Raw genomic sequence first — 14,868 nt, 5'->3', positions numbered from 1 at the left:
TCTGCTCAGATTAGAATCTGAGGAGGGTACACACTGTATATATCAGTCTTTTTCTTTCTGCTCACATATTGCCTGCCATAATGCAGCTCACGTATTTCCAGCTACATTGCAGAACTGTAGAGGCACATTACATTATATTTGCAATAAAGCAAGCCTGTAACAAAAAACAAAACAAAAACAACAAAAATAATAATAATAATCTTAAAAGCACCTATATTAGCATATGTTGTCTGTGTTAAATTATAACAGATGTATTTCACTAAATTCACATTTAAAAATCAAACTGCACTTTGTGGATAAAAGTTATATATCTAAGTTTATTTTATTAAAAAGTAAGTATAAGTAAATAAGTAAGTAAATATGTCATACAATGTCTGCATCTTTGATCTTCACATCTGTCAATAGCTGTTGTCTATATTAATGTAAGTTTGGTAAGTTTGGATCTGACTCATGAGATCATCAGTGCATTTGGGTAAAGTGTACGTTTGTAGTTAATGTAGTTACCACTAGAATAGTGGTTTAAAAAAACCTGCGGTATTTTTCGGGGGGGGGGGGGGGGGGGATACTAACTACATAGAGATAACATAAGCATTTATTTTAATTAAATTAAAATTCAATTTGAAGTTGCACAACATTGTTTCTGTTTGAGTTATATCATATCTATCTATCTATCTATCTATCTATCTATCTATCTATCTATCTATCAGCCACAACGTGATAATACTCACCTCTGCCTGCCAGATCAACCTTCCTGGCCTGGGTATCTCTGGCGAAGGCGGATAACAACCTTGTTTCGGGACTCACTGGTGCGTTGAGCGTATTGGTAAACACTGGGCGATGACCTCCTGGGTCTCCATTTTGGCTGACCCCTTTTTCATCAGGGCTGCTGCCGGGTCGGCTCATCTCGGAGGCGGTCAGACAAATCAGACCGGCGGGAGCTGCGAACCTTTTGTTTGGGCACTGTTGCCAAGCTACAGCATATATTTGGATTCTGTGGCCCAGGCAACGGGGATGGATGAGTTTTGTCGCTCCCTAATGTGTGGCTCCGGTGAGTTTACTTTTGCCCTGACGGTAAGCCATCAAAGCCACTGGAAAAAGAAAGATGAGCTATTATCAGTGAAGACCCAGATGCATCTTTAGCTTCTAACACCGACAACACGTTAGTCTAAAGCTCAGCTTTGTGTCCTTATTAAGGCTTGTTTGGGAGCTTGGCCCGTAGCCGCCATAAATTAGCCCTATTGCAATACACACAACAAAAAAACCCGAAGAAGAAAACAAGAGGCTTGCTCATTAATTGCACAAGAGTGTTCCGTGTCGGTCATATATATCTGCAGATGAGGCTATTTCCTGCATCCATGGCTTCCACTCATCCATTTCTTATATGTTTACTCAAATGCATTCATTTGATGACATTTATCCCACTATCATTTTCACAGATCAGACTAGTCTTAATGGTGGAGTTCATGTATAATCTGAATTCATGAGAAATTAAAGTTCCATGTACAATTTTCCTCCTTGGAAACCAACTGAAATCCAGCATGCAGTGTAAAGCTCTTCAGGCTATTACTGTGCACCTGCATAATACTGCTGGGAAATAGTGGTTTCCTTCCAGGCAGCGAACTAAGGAAAGAAAGCCATTTCCAGGGGATAAAGAGGTAGCAGTGAATATTGCATTAAATGAAATTGCAGAATCAAAGTAAACATCTGATGGAGGTGGTAAGTGAGCCTGGCTTTGTAGTTCACTTTATGAAGCTGGAAATCACAGATAACTGCACTAGATGGCAGTAGATGGCCAAATCAGCCATCAACTCTTGTCAACTGGTTGACTTGGAGTTAGAGATGCTCTTGTCCAGCCTGTCCAGTCCTGGTTCTTATAGATTACATGACAACAACTTTAGTTTTTTTCCAGGAAAGAAATAGAAAAAGATTCCAAAAATGTAAGCTTTAGGTGGGGAATTGGATTCTGGTCTTTTCACGCGGCTGTTAAATATTTTTACCCTTGCCCCCATTTTTTAAAAACCAATTTATCTTTGTGTGGTTCTCACACAAAACACATCGGTACAGTCATTTTATCCCAGGGAATGACAACAAAAATTCTACCTTTGACTTTGTCATTTGCTGGATATTTGAGCCTCCGGGTGTTATTGTTGAAGTTGGAATATTTCTGTGAAGTCAAATTGTTTCTGAATGCCGAGTTGGCCTTTGAAGCAAAAATGAACACACAGATAAAAGAAAGAAAATGTGACAGAGAAAGACATTTAGAAAGAAAGAAAACCCCGACAACAGTGTTGACTCTGGGAAAAATACCTGGATTCTTAAATCTACTCCCGTCAAGAGGCTGTTAGTGAGAAAGGCAACGACACGTTAGAAGAAGCTCGGTTTGTGCCTTGGTCACGCTCCCACGTTGTCAGGAAGAGTTCACGATAGTTTATTAAATTAAAGATGCAGCTGACACAATTAGATTTAAGAAACCTTATCTGGTGACTGTTGAAGTCCAAGTTTAGTGTCAAAGGTTTTTTATTTTGTTTTGTTGTTTTCCTTTATCTGAAGCAGGTTCTAAAAATATCCTGAAGAAAACTAAGCTACACGTCTCAGACACTGGCTGTGGACTTGCATGTGTAATTGAGAGTGAAAGTCATTTAAACTTCCAAGCAGATCCAAGACTGCCTCAATCACATTTAATAGTAAAAGCAGAAGAAAAAAGAGAATTTTACTGAATTCATTTTCTTATGTAGAATATTTTCCTAATCAGATGTTCCGCCTCTGTTTTTATAGTCTTTTTTTGTTTCCTGTACTTGTATCTTATCAAACCCTCCCAGTCGTACTTTAAGTGGTGGCTTTTCCCTGAAAACATTAGGATTGATTTTGGTCTGATACCACTCATGGAAAACATTGGAACAGGAATCAGCTGATAGGAATGTGGCTTCAGACAGGGCCATTATTTCCATTCTGAGTTGTTGTATGGCTTTTTTTTTCTCTCCGAATGATATTTTTGGTAGTCACACTGCCCGTCTGGCAGCGCTAATGTCAGTTTCGGCTTATTTTCAAATGTCTTACATTCTGCTCTTGGTTTATTTTTAAAGTCCCAAATCTTGTAAATTCCTCTCATAACACGGAGATGTTGCCTGCTCAAACAGTAGCCAAAGCCAGAGATGACAGTGGTTTAGATAGTGGGAGGATTACTTAAAATAACATTTCAATAATGCATTGTTTAGATTTGTGTCTTGAGCTCATATCAACAGTAGTTTTACTTGCTCAGTTTTGTGGAACATGGACTTGTAGAGTGAAGGTCGGGACCCTCAGGGCCTCCCAAGATAAATCCGAGGGGCCATAAGTAGATCAAAGGGTTAGGAAAAGGGGAACAAATATTCCTGTTCACAAAACTGTTTATTTTTCCTGACTTTTTTTACTTTTTTTTTCTTGTGAAAGTACTTAAAGTACTACACTTTCGCATCTACAGCATCCCAAAACAAAAAAACCCACTTCAAATGAAGCCACCTATGAAGGACAAAAAGAATTAAATCCCTCTTAAGTCATTGTCTGTGACGGTTACATACAGCAAAAGTTAATAATAATTATTATTATTATTATATTGTTACAGTCATTTGTTGTTTGCTTCTGGAATGGTGAGTCTGCACACACACATGACCAATGTTACACAGTTTTAAAATACTTTATTTTTCAATGCAACAGATGATGTTATGTAAAATCACACCACAAGGTGCCTTATGACAAGGAAGTAATACATAATGTGGGCAGAAGGTTTTCTGTGCGTGTGGACAATTAAGGGGACGGTGTTGGGCTTATACTGTGGCCCAAGCCAAAGAAAATAAACTAGCAGCACGGCATGTTGCGAATGCTGCTGTGTTTACCTGCAGTTTGTAATACTGTACCTTGTACAAGGACATACCCACAAAAAGATTCTAGACGGCGTGATGTTTGAGGCATCCAGACGTAAGGTTCTGTCATCCATTATTCGTAGCCATGGCACAACTTAACATAGACATGGGCTTTTAAATCCCAGTTTCACTGTTGTGTGCATACCGACTCAAAACAGAAACATTAAGACTTTAAACCAACACAAAAATGGAGTATTTCTATTCATAGTTCTTTGGTTAAGCTGATATTAAACTGAAAGGTTTTTGTGAAGAAAATGTTCCTACAGTGGAGACTGGCTTGCCAGAATGATCGCTTAGTCGAGTTTGCTACAGATTCAGTGTATCGTCATTACATAACTTACCAGATAATATACTCTACAAAAATTAGTTTATACTGACATTTTTGAAACCACAAGCCACATGACACTGTGTCCATGTACTGGAATGCATTTCAGTGTTGATGTCAAACACTGTCAGTCTGGAGCAGAGAGCCTTTTTCCAAACAACACGTAGAGGACTCTGGGAGGTTCATCCGTGATGCCACCTAATCTCGGCTGTACGCCAACAAACAAACAACAACAACAACAAACAAAAAAAACAGTCACAGTGTTCCCATTCAGACCAAATCATCTGTTTCTCCACAGTCAATCCAGTCATGTCTTTGGAGCTAGCTTCATTATGATGTGCTTTTCAGGGTTCTGGATTGAACTTTTTTGTAGCTTTTCTTTGCTGTTTGGTCTCAGACTTTGCAGAAATCACAGTAACAGCTGGAAACGCAGTTCGCTTCAGTAGGTTGACATTTCACTCTTCATCTGTCCTGTTCCTGCAACGTGAATCTGAAAACAGATGGCTATATTAGCATCCAGCGTTTCCGTGACAAAATCCGTACCTATTGGTAAGCATCGCATGGCATTTTGTTGTTTTAGGCTGTCTCTTAGTAATGAGAACAAAATGTCTAAATATGCCACACCTGGGATTATGTCACTTGCATATTTAAAATTTTCATTTTGTTTGCTTTAAATAGAAGCCTTATCTGTATTGAAAAGTACCTGATAGTCGAGACCAGATTACTATCGTGTCGTGAATCGCCTCATATTTTTGACTTGGTGTGCAGCCATGTGTTATGTGACCGTGCAAACTGAGCTTTTCTCTGTGTGTTTCTGTATGACTTGTTGGTTTGTGTTGGTCTCGCCCTGCACACCATTTTAGTTTTGATCAGATAAAGAAGGACTCGGAGACAGCAGCCGCTGTTTGTTGTCTTACAGGTTATTTGTAAGTATCTCGGTGTTTTCGTGTTCATTGATATCATCGCTGCACCTCTTCCCTTTTATTTATTTTTTCTTCCTAATTACAGAAAGTTACTGCATAGTTGCCCTCATCATTCTGTCTTTTGTGAAACTTCTTTTCCCTTAAACAAGACAGGAATTCTGATGCTATCACTTCTGCTGTACATGTCTCCACAGGAAGACATAATCTACCTTCCACTGGAAGCTGCACAGAAATACGAATGCTTATAGGGAAGAAAACAGCTACCATACAGTTTACAATGTGGTTTCATCAGAACTCCTTTCTTACATTATGTACTGCTGGAAAGTGAAATCACTGTTGTCTACTTTGTGTCTTGTGGCTTCAGTGTGCGGTATTTGGATGGTTTAACCCCTTGAGCCTCAGTTGATTATTTGACACTTCTACATTTAAAAAACATCTGCACTGTGGTCGGCAACAGCTGCAAAACCGTAAAGCCAAGATAAGCAGTCTTGCGCTTTATGGATAAGAGACGCTTAGAAGAATTTTGAATGCAATAGGTCACCTTTTTCCTTATCACCAGTCCAGAGTGAACTTGAGAAACCTTCATGGTTTTTAAGCTTCTTTTTTTTTTTTTTTTTGGTCTTTATGCATCTTTCCACCTGGAACCTGGTACAGGGGACTCTGGGGTCAAAAGGAGTTAATGGGAAAAAACTCCAAGAATAATAGAGCCAAAGAGCTATACTTAAGTCAGTTATTTTGAATTACAACACCACAGATATGTGTGCAGATATTGTGTAGCCTCCATTAAAGCTAAAGTAGCCTCTGCTCATCATTAGTTAGGAAAAATCCATTCATCATATCTGACGTGTGCGTTTGCCGAATCTGAGCCTGCCTTTATATAGCAGGATGCGATTCACTGTTAAATGCAAATAGAAAGTCCTTAGTTAGTTGTGCAGTTTATGACTTTCAGTTTCTACTAAATGTAACAATGACAGTTTTGTTATAGACTATTTTGTCTTGTTAAAATATTTTTCAAAGCAGCCAAAGCAAAGAAAAGAAAATCCCTGCATCCATTCTCTCCTGCTTATCCACTTTTAGGGTCGCAGGGGACCAGAGCCTATCCCAGCTACCATAGGGCAAGAGGTGGGGTACAGTCTGGACAGGTTGCCAGCCTTTCACAGGGCAAACACACAGAGACAGACAACTATTCACACCTATGGGCGATTTGCAATCACCAGTTAACCTCACTAATTCCACATCATCGGACTGTGGGAGGGGGGGGACCAGAGTTCTCAGAGAGAGGCACACAAACACAGGGAGAACATGCAAACTCCACACAGAAAGGCCCCAGCCAGATGGTGGATTCAAACCACCATGCTGCCCACAAGAAATCACATTTACAGTAACTATCTTAAAAACATATATGTATCTATGTATCTTTGTTTGTTTTAAATAGTTAAATACAAAGACTGAATCATGTAGTAAAATTAAATACAGCTAACACAAGTTTCAACTGGTCACACTGGGATTCATTCTGACAAAGAGATACACAAGCATGCATTAAAGATGCAATAACGTATTTAAAATATAGATCTATCTGTGCAGCCATTATAGTACATTTCAGCCAAGCAGTTTCACTAACCTTGGGCACAATAAGCAGAAATACATATACATATACATGTATATGTATATATATATATATATATATATATATATATATATATATATATATATATATATATATATATATATATTTATACACACACACATATATGTTGTCAAGTATCCCAGATGCCTCCATTTAAAGATCATGTAGCAGTGTTATTGTTTGTGATATCAGCCAGGGTTAAAAGGGAGTATTGGAGGTTTCCCACAGGTCAATACCACCATGTTTTGTGTTTCCCTGCTCCATGCTTCATGCTCTCGTAGGCCTGAGCTTGCTCTAAGCTATCTAAGTGCATATTATGGAACAGACCCAATTAGCAAAGCGCAGGGAGGGCTTTGCATTACAGGGTTCATGGCACCGAAAAAAAACCCAAGCATTTGTGCATGTTGCTCCCGAAGCACCTTCAAAACCCTAAGTGGCTTCAACACGTTCCACTGCAGTCTGTCAATGTGCAACACCATTTTTAGGCCGTTGTAATGTCACATGACACTGCTCAGAGAGGTAAAAAGTAGAGTATGTTGCATTAAACCTCACACTTCGACACACTAACACAGCCAAAATATGTGTTTACACAGTTTTTAAATTGTCTACAATTACCGCTCACTATATTTTACACTAACAACACGTCCATTAATAAAAATCGGGCGCTCTTGGAGAATACAGCATACATGTGTGGGTAATTATATGTACATTTTTAGCTGGCATAACGATACAGTTTGTTCTAGTAAGACACACTCAGTCACTTATAGTAGGAACCTGAAATGTCAGACGTATATACAAAATGTCCTTTTAGATTTGCTAAACTCTAAATTGTTAACTTTTATATGTCAGAGATATTTACAAGATCCTGTGGAGCTTCTTGTATGGACTTCAGTAAGTTGGCGTTAGTACTGGAAATGGAATTCGTCATCTATGTTCATCATTGTTGTTCTTTTGAAGGTTCACAAGTTAAAAATATGAACATAAATTCAAATATGCACAGCATTGGTGTAAGCACTGCCGGTACTTAAATACTGCCATTAAACTCAGTACAGTCATCTTTTTAGTTGACTTGCTCTACTCCCCATGTTGCCTGCATGCTTGTTTCGTTTAATATGCACTTGAGTTTGTTGATTGTGGATAGTTCCTCTCAGTTTAGTGCAATGGCTTGTGGGACTGTTAATCTTTAATTTCACATCACTCAGCAGTGTTAGGACTTTGATTGCTGTGTATGTTTGATGTGGTTTCTGATGTTTGCATACCCACTCAGAACATTGTTAAGCTTTAGCTAGGAGACGGGCCGTCGTGACCTAGACTCTTAGTGATTAATGACTTCCACTCGGCGTTCATGTTGAGGGGCAGTTACTATCAAAGCAACACTCCACTACCTCTGCGGAGAATATGGATTTTGAAATGTGACAAAAAATGAAATTATATACAATCAGCTTTCTCTGCTATACTAAAAAAGTTCATGTGGCATATCTGTTTACATAAGATCAGGTGTTACATCAGGTGTACTACTTGATTTAAGTGTTGACACTTGTAATATTATCCTAACTTGTGATTAAGTTTACTTATTCCTACAGAAATGAGTTTGAACACTTTTTGAGTTTCCTACATTTTAAGTGTACTATATTTTTAATGTTATGAAATTTGTGTATTCATTTTACTTTTCTTGCATCACTTTATTTCATATTTAACCTGATGCAGTTTTATTAAATCCAATACATTTGAGTCTTTAATAAAGTGGTGTCAAATATATGGCCTGCTCCAATCTAGCCCACAGGACACCTTTTTTTAAAAAGTAAAGGGTGTGTTTATAAACGTTTAAATAACACAAAGTTTCAGGGTTTTTTTTACCATCTACAACAGAAATGATTATTTATGTTCTGGTGGGTAAACAGTAAAAAGCTAAATAAATAAGATTTAAAAAATGGGGAAAATATTTGTTTTATTATCACAGAAGAGTCTCGAGAGTGAGCCCCCAGAATCTTTCCTGTAATTTTGCACATTTATTTCTTACACCTTAAACCCAAAGAGTCATGCTGACAGATTATTTCTATTGACGACGACAGTATTTATCATGCAAGAAAAAGGGAAACGTACGGAAGCGTAGAGCTGCCACCCAGGCAAAAGAAAAATACAAGTGTATCACGTTATAACGTGAAAAGTTTATTGTTCTAACAAGATACTTTTCCTGTTTGTACAATATACTATCATGTTTGTACAATATACCTTTCACGTTTGAACAACATAATATCACGTTATTACAATATACATAATTATCACGTTCGTACAATATAATTATCACGTTCGTACAATATAATTATCACGTTATAACGTTATACGTTTCACAATATAATATTTATATTGTACGAATGTGATAATTATGTATATTGTAATAACGTGATATTATGTTGTTCAAACGTGAAAGGTATATTGTACAAACATGATAGTATATTGTACAAACACAATAGTATATTGTACAAACAGGAAAAGTATCTTGTTAGAACAATAAACTTTTCACGTTATAACGTGATACACTTGTATTTTTCTTTTGCCTGGGTGGCAGCTCTACGCTTCCGTAGAAACGGGCTGTTTAAATACACTTGATTTTTTCTTATGTCAAGACAGCTTAATGATGCAATGTGTAGTTAATTTTTTTTACTCGTTCCGCCCAGTTAAGGTCAAAGTGGGCTGCATGTGCCCCACAGTGTAAAATGAGTTCCACATCCCTCCTTTAGTACATTTCTTGAAACTTCATCTGTGTTGCCCGAGCAGCATGGACTTTTTTAGATGGCAGCACATGGTTGTGTGGCTTTTGTAAACCTCAGGTATATTAGACCTGCACAGCAGAGCTCTACATTTCTGAATCAGTCTATCAGTCATCTAACAGACGCCGTAATTTCTGCTCCACATACGTAAAGTACTTTAGTCCACAACCTTTGAAATCAAATGTTCCACTCTCTGTTAACTTAATTTTAATGTTCTCAGTGATGGATAAACTGTGCTAACAAACTCGCTCTGCTTGTAATACACAGCATTGCCTTTCAGATACACGAAGACTCACCTCTCGTATGCATATTAGGGCTAATGTTAAGAGAAACAAGGCAGATAAAAACAAAGGGAGACACAGAAAAACTAAACCCTTAACCCTTAGTCATGTAGCAAAAGAAAGAGGGTGAAAGCGCTTCTCTGACAGTAAGGAGAGATGTTTTGAAGAGAATCCTTGCAGAAGTGATCTTGTCATACGCCACAGCATTACGTGACAGAAGCTGATGGTTGGTCTGGATGTTGATGAGGGCATCGCTGATATGCCAGCATGTATTTCTATGAAAACAAAGTAACTATTGATAATCTCTGTTCTGTGAAGTACAGCCTAGTAACCATTCATGTCAGTGGTTGGGCTTTGCTTTTTTTCCGCTCTGGGTTACATCAGCTCCTGACTTAACTAACTTTGTTGTCCCAGGGTGAAAAGGAAACATGCTGCTCTACTGCTCTTTTGTATTCTTTAAAATAGATAGAGAAACTGACAGGGATTACTGTGTGGAGGTCCACAGTCGCTTATGATGGCGACTGAAGCAACAAATTCGGCAGTGAACAGACTCTATCTAGAACGGTTTGTCATATTCCTTTAATAAAGCGGTCTTTGAGCCTTGGACCTGTCGAAGTCATTCTTGAACGGCTGGTCTCACTTACATTTGTAATCCTGCTGAAAGTGTGCGGTGAGTCTGCTGAGCCTTCCCCTTGGGGTGATTTACTACAGAACACACCAGGCTCCTTTTATGGATGGCTTTTATATGCTGCTAAATGTCTCCTGTTTTGTAGCCCCATTGATTATGTCTGTAAAATTCCACTGAGGGGATGCCATTAAAGGGGAAGAGAAAAATAATTTATAGTGTTCAGGGTAAATATTTAAAATCAGAAGCACGGCCCTTCCATAAAAGTGGATCAGTCATGGGAATTCATATGCGGCATAGAGTTGTGCAACTTACTAAATAAAATTTATCAACATAAAGACTTTTTTTTTTCACTGTTTGATCCAATTTCGAGTCATATAAATGCACTATAACCTGAAACACTGCCTTTGTAAAAATAAATGTACATGCAAAAGTTAATTCCATTCATGCAAGAGCTCGCAATAAAATTTAGTAATCATAAATATTGGCGACAGCAACTAAACACAGCGATGAGATATTTAACGATCATTGCAGTGCAGGTGTAATTGTAAGTGAGTTACGGCCTTTGTCTTGTCTGCCTTTAAGACGGTACGGCACTGAAAATAACTTTATTTCAGCTGTAAATTCACTAAGAAATATTCTGAATATTCAAGTTTTTTTTAAATTCTTTTGTTAAAATGATAATTGATCAGTTATTTCATAATTCAAATTGTTTTAAAAATGTGATTAAATTATGTGAGAGGTATAATTCTTACATAAACACTACATAGATGATGCCATAACTTATAATTCCGCCTACAATTTTTATCTGTGAAAGACCTGGTTTCATCTCGGGGTTGTGCATTAGGGTAGTAATGAATTGAATATTGGGCTGTCCGCCTACAGTTAGAGTGTGTTAAGGAGAGCGTTCTCATTGGCTGTCACTCTTGTAAACAGTCTCTCGAGTTTTGAGGGAAGTCTTGTGCATAAGTGATAAAGATTTATCTGCTGCAGGGGTTGTTGGGCTGGGCACACTGAGGCCCACTGACAGGCACACACACTAATATGTGGAAATGTTCTCAAATGTACCACGCAGTTCTCCGAATCAGACTTTTGCACAACGCCCACTGGGTTTCCAAAGCCTCTTTACACACATTTTTGGCGTTACCAAAGTATTTTTAGATGACATTTTATAAAATAAAAATGTACAATTATGACACTTTCTAGAAAATACTATTTTAATTAATTCAATAATTGCATTGTTTTTTAATCTCTATGACCTACAAACCTAGTAGCCACACGCACATACTACCAGGAACTGTGCTGTGCACATCTGTTAGTTATTTTTGCCACACTGACATCAGCTGAGTTGAAAGATTGATTATAGGTAGCATGGCGCAATAAGCAATACAGGTACAGTCCTCAAAGGTTTATTTAATCATGCATGAAAAACAAATATAAAGTTTCACTTGAATGTTTGAACTCTTACAGTAACACTTTAAGAGCCTAACAGCTGCCAATACTTCTGAAATTGTTTATCATTCTGCACTGTTATTCTCAATATATTTTACTTCTGGACTATAGCACAACGGTGTAGTAGAACATGTCTAAATATGGATTTCTGCTTTTATTACATTTCTTTCATTGTCAAACTGCAAAGAAAAAAATCAAAAAGCATTTTGTTTGTGGTCCTGGGATTATTTTAAATGGCTTTAAACTGGGCGTATCAACCATAATACAAAAAGAAAAAAGCGAGAAATGATTTTTAATTACAATATTGTAATTAATGTCACGAAACACAGCCTACAGAGGAGTTTGGTAGCAAGTGATGAGTGTTTCAAACATTAAGGTATATTTTTAAAATGTCATATTTCATTAATTATAACACTGTTTTTAATGTAAGTAACTGTCACAGTTCCCAATTGCTAGAGATAAATTTTGCCTTTTCATTCAAATTAGTATGATTTTGACTTTCAAATATATATTAATTGAATCTCTGGTTTACCTCACTGTCCTTTAAATGCAACAGAGTACCATAAGTGTCCTCACATAAACTAAACTGGAGTTTTATGAATAAGAGAACCTAATTCTATATTGAGGTGATTGCCCCTGTACATGACAGCATTAAATATTACTAGGTGTTATTGTTCTTTAACTCTGACTTGGAGAGGTGGAATTCTATAAGTATTAGTATATACTTATTACTTAGTATTATATATAAGTATTAGTAGTAAACTATATGCCTTTAAGTTCACATATGTGAGCTTTTACCATTGTTTTAAGAAATGACTTCTTTGTGAAATCATAAAAAGATAAATGAACTTACAACGTGGTTTCTGGCTCCGAACAGTCACTGTACTGTGTGCAGCCGTTCGACTGTGGAGGACCGGGGGAAGTCTCTTCACTTCTGCTGCTTGCCTGTGTACTGGCCAGGCTGTCACTACCCTCAGTCCTACTGGTTGAAGTCTTCTGAAAAGGGCTTGCTGTGCCTGACTCAGCTTCCCATAGAAAGCAGGGGCAGCGAGTCCGCAGTTCTTTATAAAAAGAATTGATCCACAGAGTGGACATCCATGGGCAGCCCATCAGGTTCTTGAACGCAGTGCGAAACTCTGGAGTCCTGCAGTAGATGATGGGATTGAGGCCAGAGTTGATATAACCAAGCCAGTTTAATAGTCGAAAGAGTTTTTTATCAGGAACTTCTTTGTTAAAAGAATTAATGATATTGGCGACAAAGAAAGGCAGCCAGCAAACAGTGAAGACCCCCATGATGATGCCCAAAGTCTTGAGGGCCTTGTGCTCTTTGACAAGTATTAGCCGTGACGGCCTGCGTTTGGTACTCTTGCTCCTCGCTGCACTGTTGCAGTTGCTGGACGATGACGGCGTATTGTTGAGCTGGGGGCCAACTTGTGTCTGTGATGTTGGATATTCATTTTGGAAGCGCATCCGACTCTTATCTATTTGCTGGACCTGCCGGGATGCTATTAAATAGACTTTTGCGTAAACAAATATCATTATGAGCAGTGGAATGTAAAAAGAGATTATAGAGGATATTATAGCATAGGTCTTGTTGGTCACAAAGTCACAGCATGCGGGATCTTCATAGCACTCCCTCGCCAAATCATCATTTTCGTCTCGCCATAACAAAGTCATTATTGGTACAAAGGAAATCAGGGCTGACACAACCCACACTATACAAACTATTATTCTGGCACGCCACTTACTGAGCAGAACTTTGTGCCGTAGCGGTCTGGTAATGGCTATATACCGATCCACTGCTATGACACAAAGTGTCTCACAGCTCGCCGTCACACAGAGGACATCAATAGAAGTCCAAAGGTCACATAATGTTTCAGTAAGTTGCCACTTATCTGTCACCACAACAGTGGCCCCAGGAGGCACGACGAGGACCCCCATGATGAGGTCCGCACATGCTAGGGACATAATGAAGATGTTTGTCGTCGTTTGAAGCTGCGGAGTTCGTGCTATTGCAATGATGACCAGCAGGTTTCCCACCACTATGATGAGTATGATGAAGACCAGAATAACGATGATCTCTTTTCCCATGGGTGCGTATATGGCGCCTGTCGTGTTCAGTGAGGATGATGTGTTCAAATTGTTCATCTTTGCTTAGTCAGGGAACGTAGTCACAAGAGATGGAAAGTGTTAGATTTTCACATCAAAGTCAGCACAACTGAGGGACTACATACATACGATTTTACCAAAATCTGAGGTAGTTTGTCTCACTGAACAGTGTCTTTTCGGTGCAGTTAGTGATCACATTTCACACCTTGCGAGTCTTGTTTGGCAGTGCTCAGAAGGGAGTAGCAGTGGCTCGTCATCACCTCCGAAGATCTTGTTGTTTCTGGAAGTTTGTGCAGGCAACAAAAACACGTTCCCCAGAGAAAAGATGAATCCAAACTGTCCGCAAAGCCAAAACAATACTGGTTCACACAGTTTCAGCCCTTTCATGAATCCAAGGAAAATGTCAAAATATCAAGTAAAAAAATTAAAAAAAAATAAAAAGTTTGGGCGAAGAAAAGCCAGCCTTTTCCATTTAAATACGTCCACTGGAATTAGTTTTGTCGCAGGATCATGCATGAGCCTCAGTGCCACACTTGGACTGTTTGGAGATCAAGCAAACAGTGACGCTGTTACAAGAACCACCAGAGTGCACCAGAGCAGCTGGCCGATCTTTCTTTTGCTCTCTCTCTCTCTCTCTCTCTCTCTCTCTCTCTCTCTCTCTCTCTCTCTCTCTCTCAGTGCAGGTTGCCCAAGATTGTATTGGCTGTAATCACACCCTGGCTGAAGGCAGAGGGGAGGAGTTAAAAAGTCTGCCTGTGTGTCAAAGCCATACAGGGATCTGTACCCTGATAGAGCCACACACATGTGAACAATCACACACGCAGACATAAAAACAGGAGTGACAAATTAAAGGAAA

At 38.5% G+C, this 14,868-nt stretch overlaps 2 protein-coding genes across 4 annotated transcripts in view; both read right to left on the bottom strand.

Annotated features, from left to right (window-relative positions):
• got1l1 (glutamic-oxaloacetic transaminase 1 like 1) overlaps positions 1-3,539 on the bottom strand; it is an 11,050-nt gene extending 7,511 nt beyond the window's left edge. For both annotated transcript variants that reach the window (XM_085179879.1, XM_085179878.1), the window contains exon 1: positions 729-3,539. In XM_085179879.1, coding sequence (XP_085036005.1) covers positions 729-903 — 175 coding nt within the window. In that variant the 5' untranslated portion in view covers positions 904-3,539. The remainder of the gene's footprint in view (positions 1-728) is intronic.
• Positions 3,540-3,654: 115 nt separating this feature from the next.
• Positions 3,655-14,648, bottom strand: adrb3a (adrenoceptor beta 3a). Of its 2 annotated transcripts, none has more exons than XM_085179876.1 (2): positions 12,757-14,645; positions 3,655-4,714 (listed from the first exon to the last, which is right to left on the bottom strand). In XM_085179876.1, the coding sequence occupies exons 1-2, from the start codon at positions 14,049-14,051 to the stop codon at positions 4,687-4,689; spliced, it is 1,323 nt and encodes a 440-aa protein (XP_085036002.1). In that variant the 5' UTR covers positions 14,052-14,645; the 3' UTR covers positions 3,655-4,686. The 2 variants fall into 2 exon arrangements, with proteins under 2 accessions (XP_085036002.1, XP_085036001.1); XM_085179875.1 differs by lacking the exon at positions 3,655-4,714 and adding an exon at positions 9,323-10,101 and having other exon boundaries at positions 12,757-14,648.
• Between the last annotated feature and the right edge of the window lie 220 nt (positions 14,649-14,868).

This window comes from Neolamprologus multifasciatus, chromosome 12, assembly GCF_963576455.1.
Source record: "Neolamprologus multifasciatus chromosome 12, fNeoMul1.2, whole genome shotgun sequence".
NCBI lineage: Eukaryota > Metazoa > Chordata > Actinopteri > Cichliformes > Cichlidae > Neolamprologus > Neolamprologus multifasciatus.
This window is presented reverse-complemented; position numbering and strand designations above follow the sequence as displayed.

Bases quoted from the DNA above. Each gene is read 5' to 3' on its own strand.
- adrb3a (XM_085179875.1), bottom strand. From the start codon at position 14,051: ATGAACAATTTGAACACATCATCCTCACTGAACACGACAGGCGCCATA. The intron at 10,102-12,756 runs GTAAGTTCATTT...TTGTTTTCATAG, and splicing joins TCGGAGCCAGAAACCACGTT to AAATACATGCTGGCATATCA.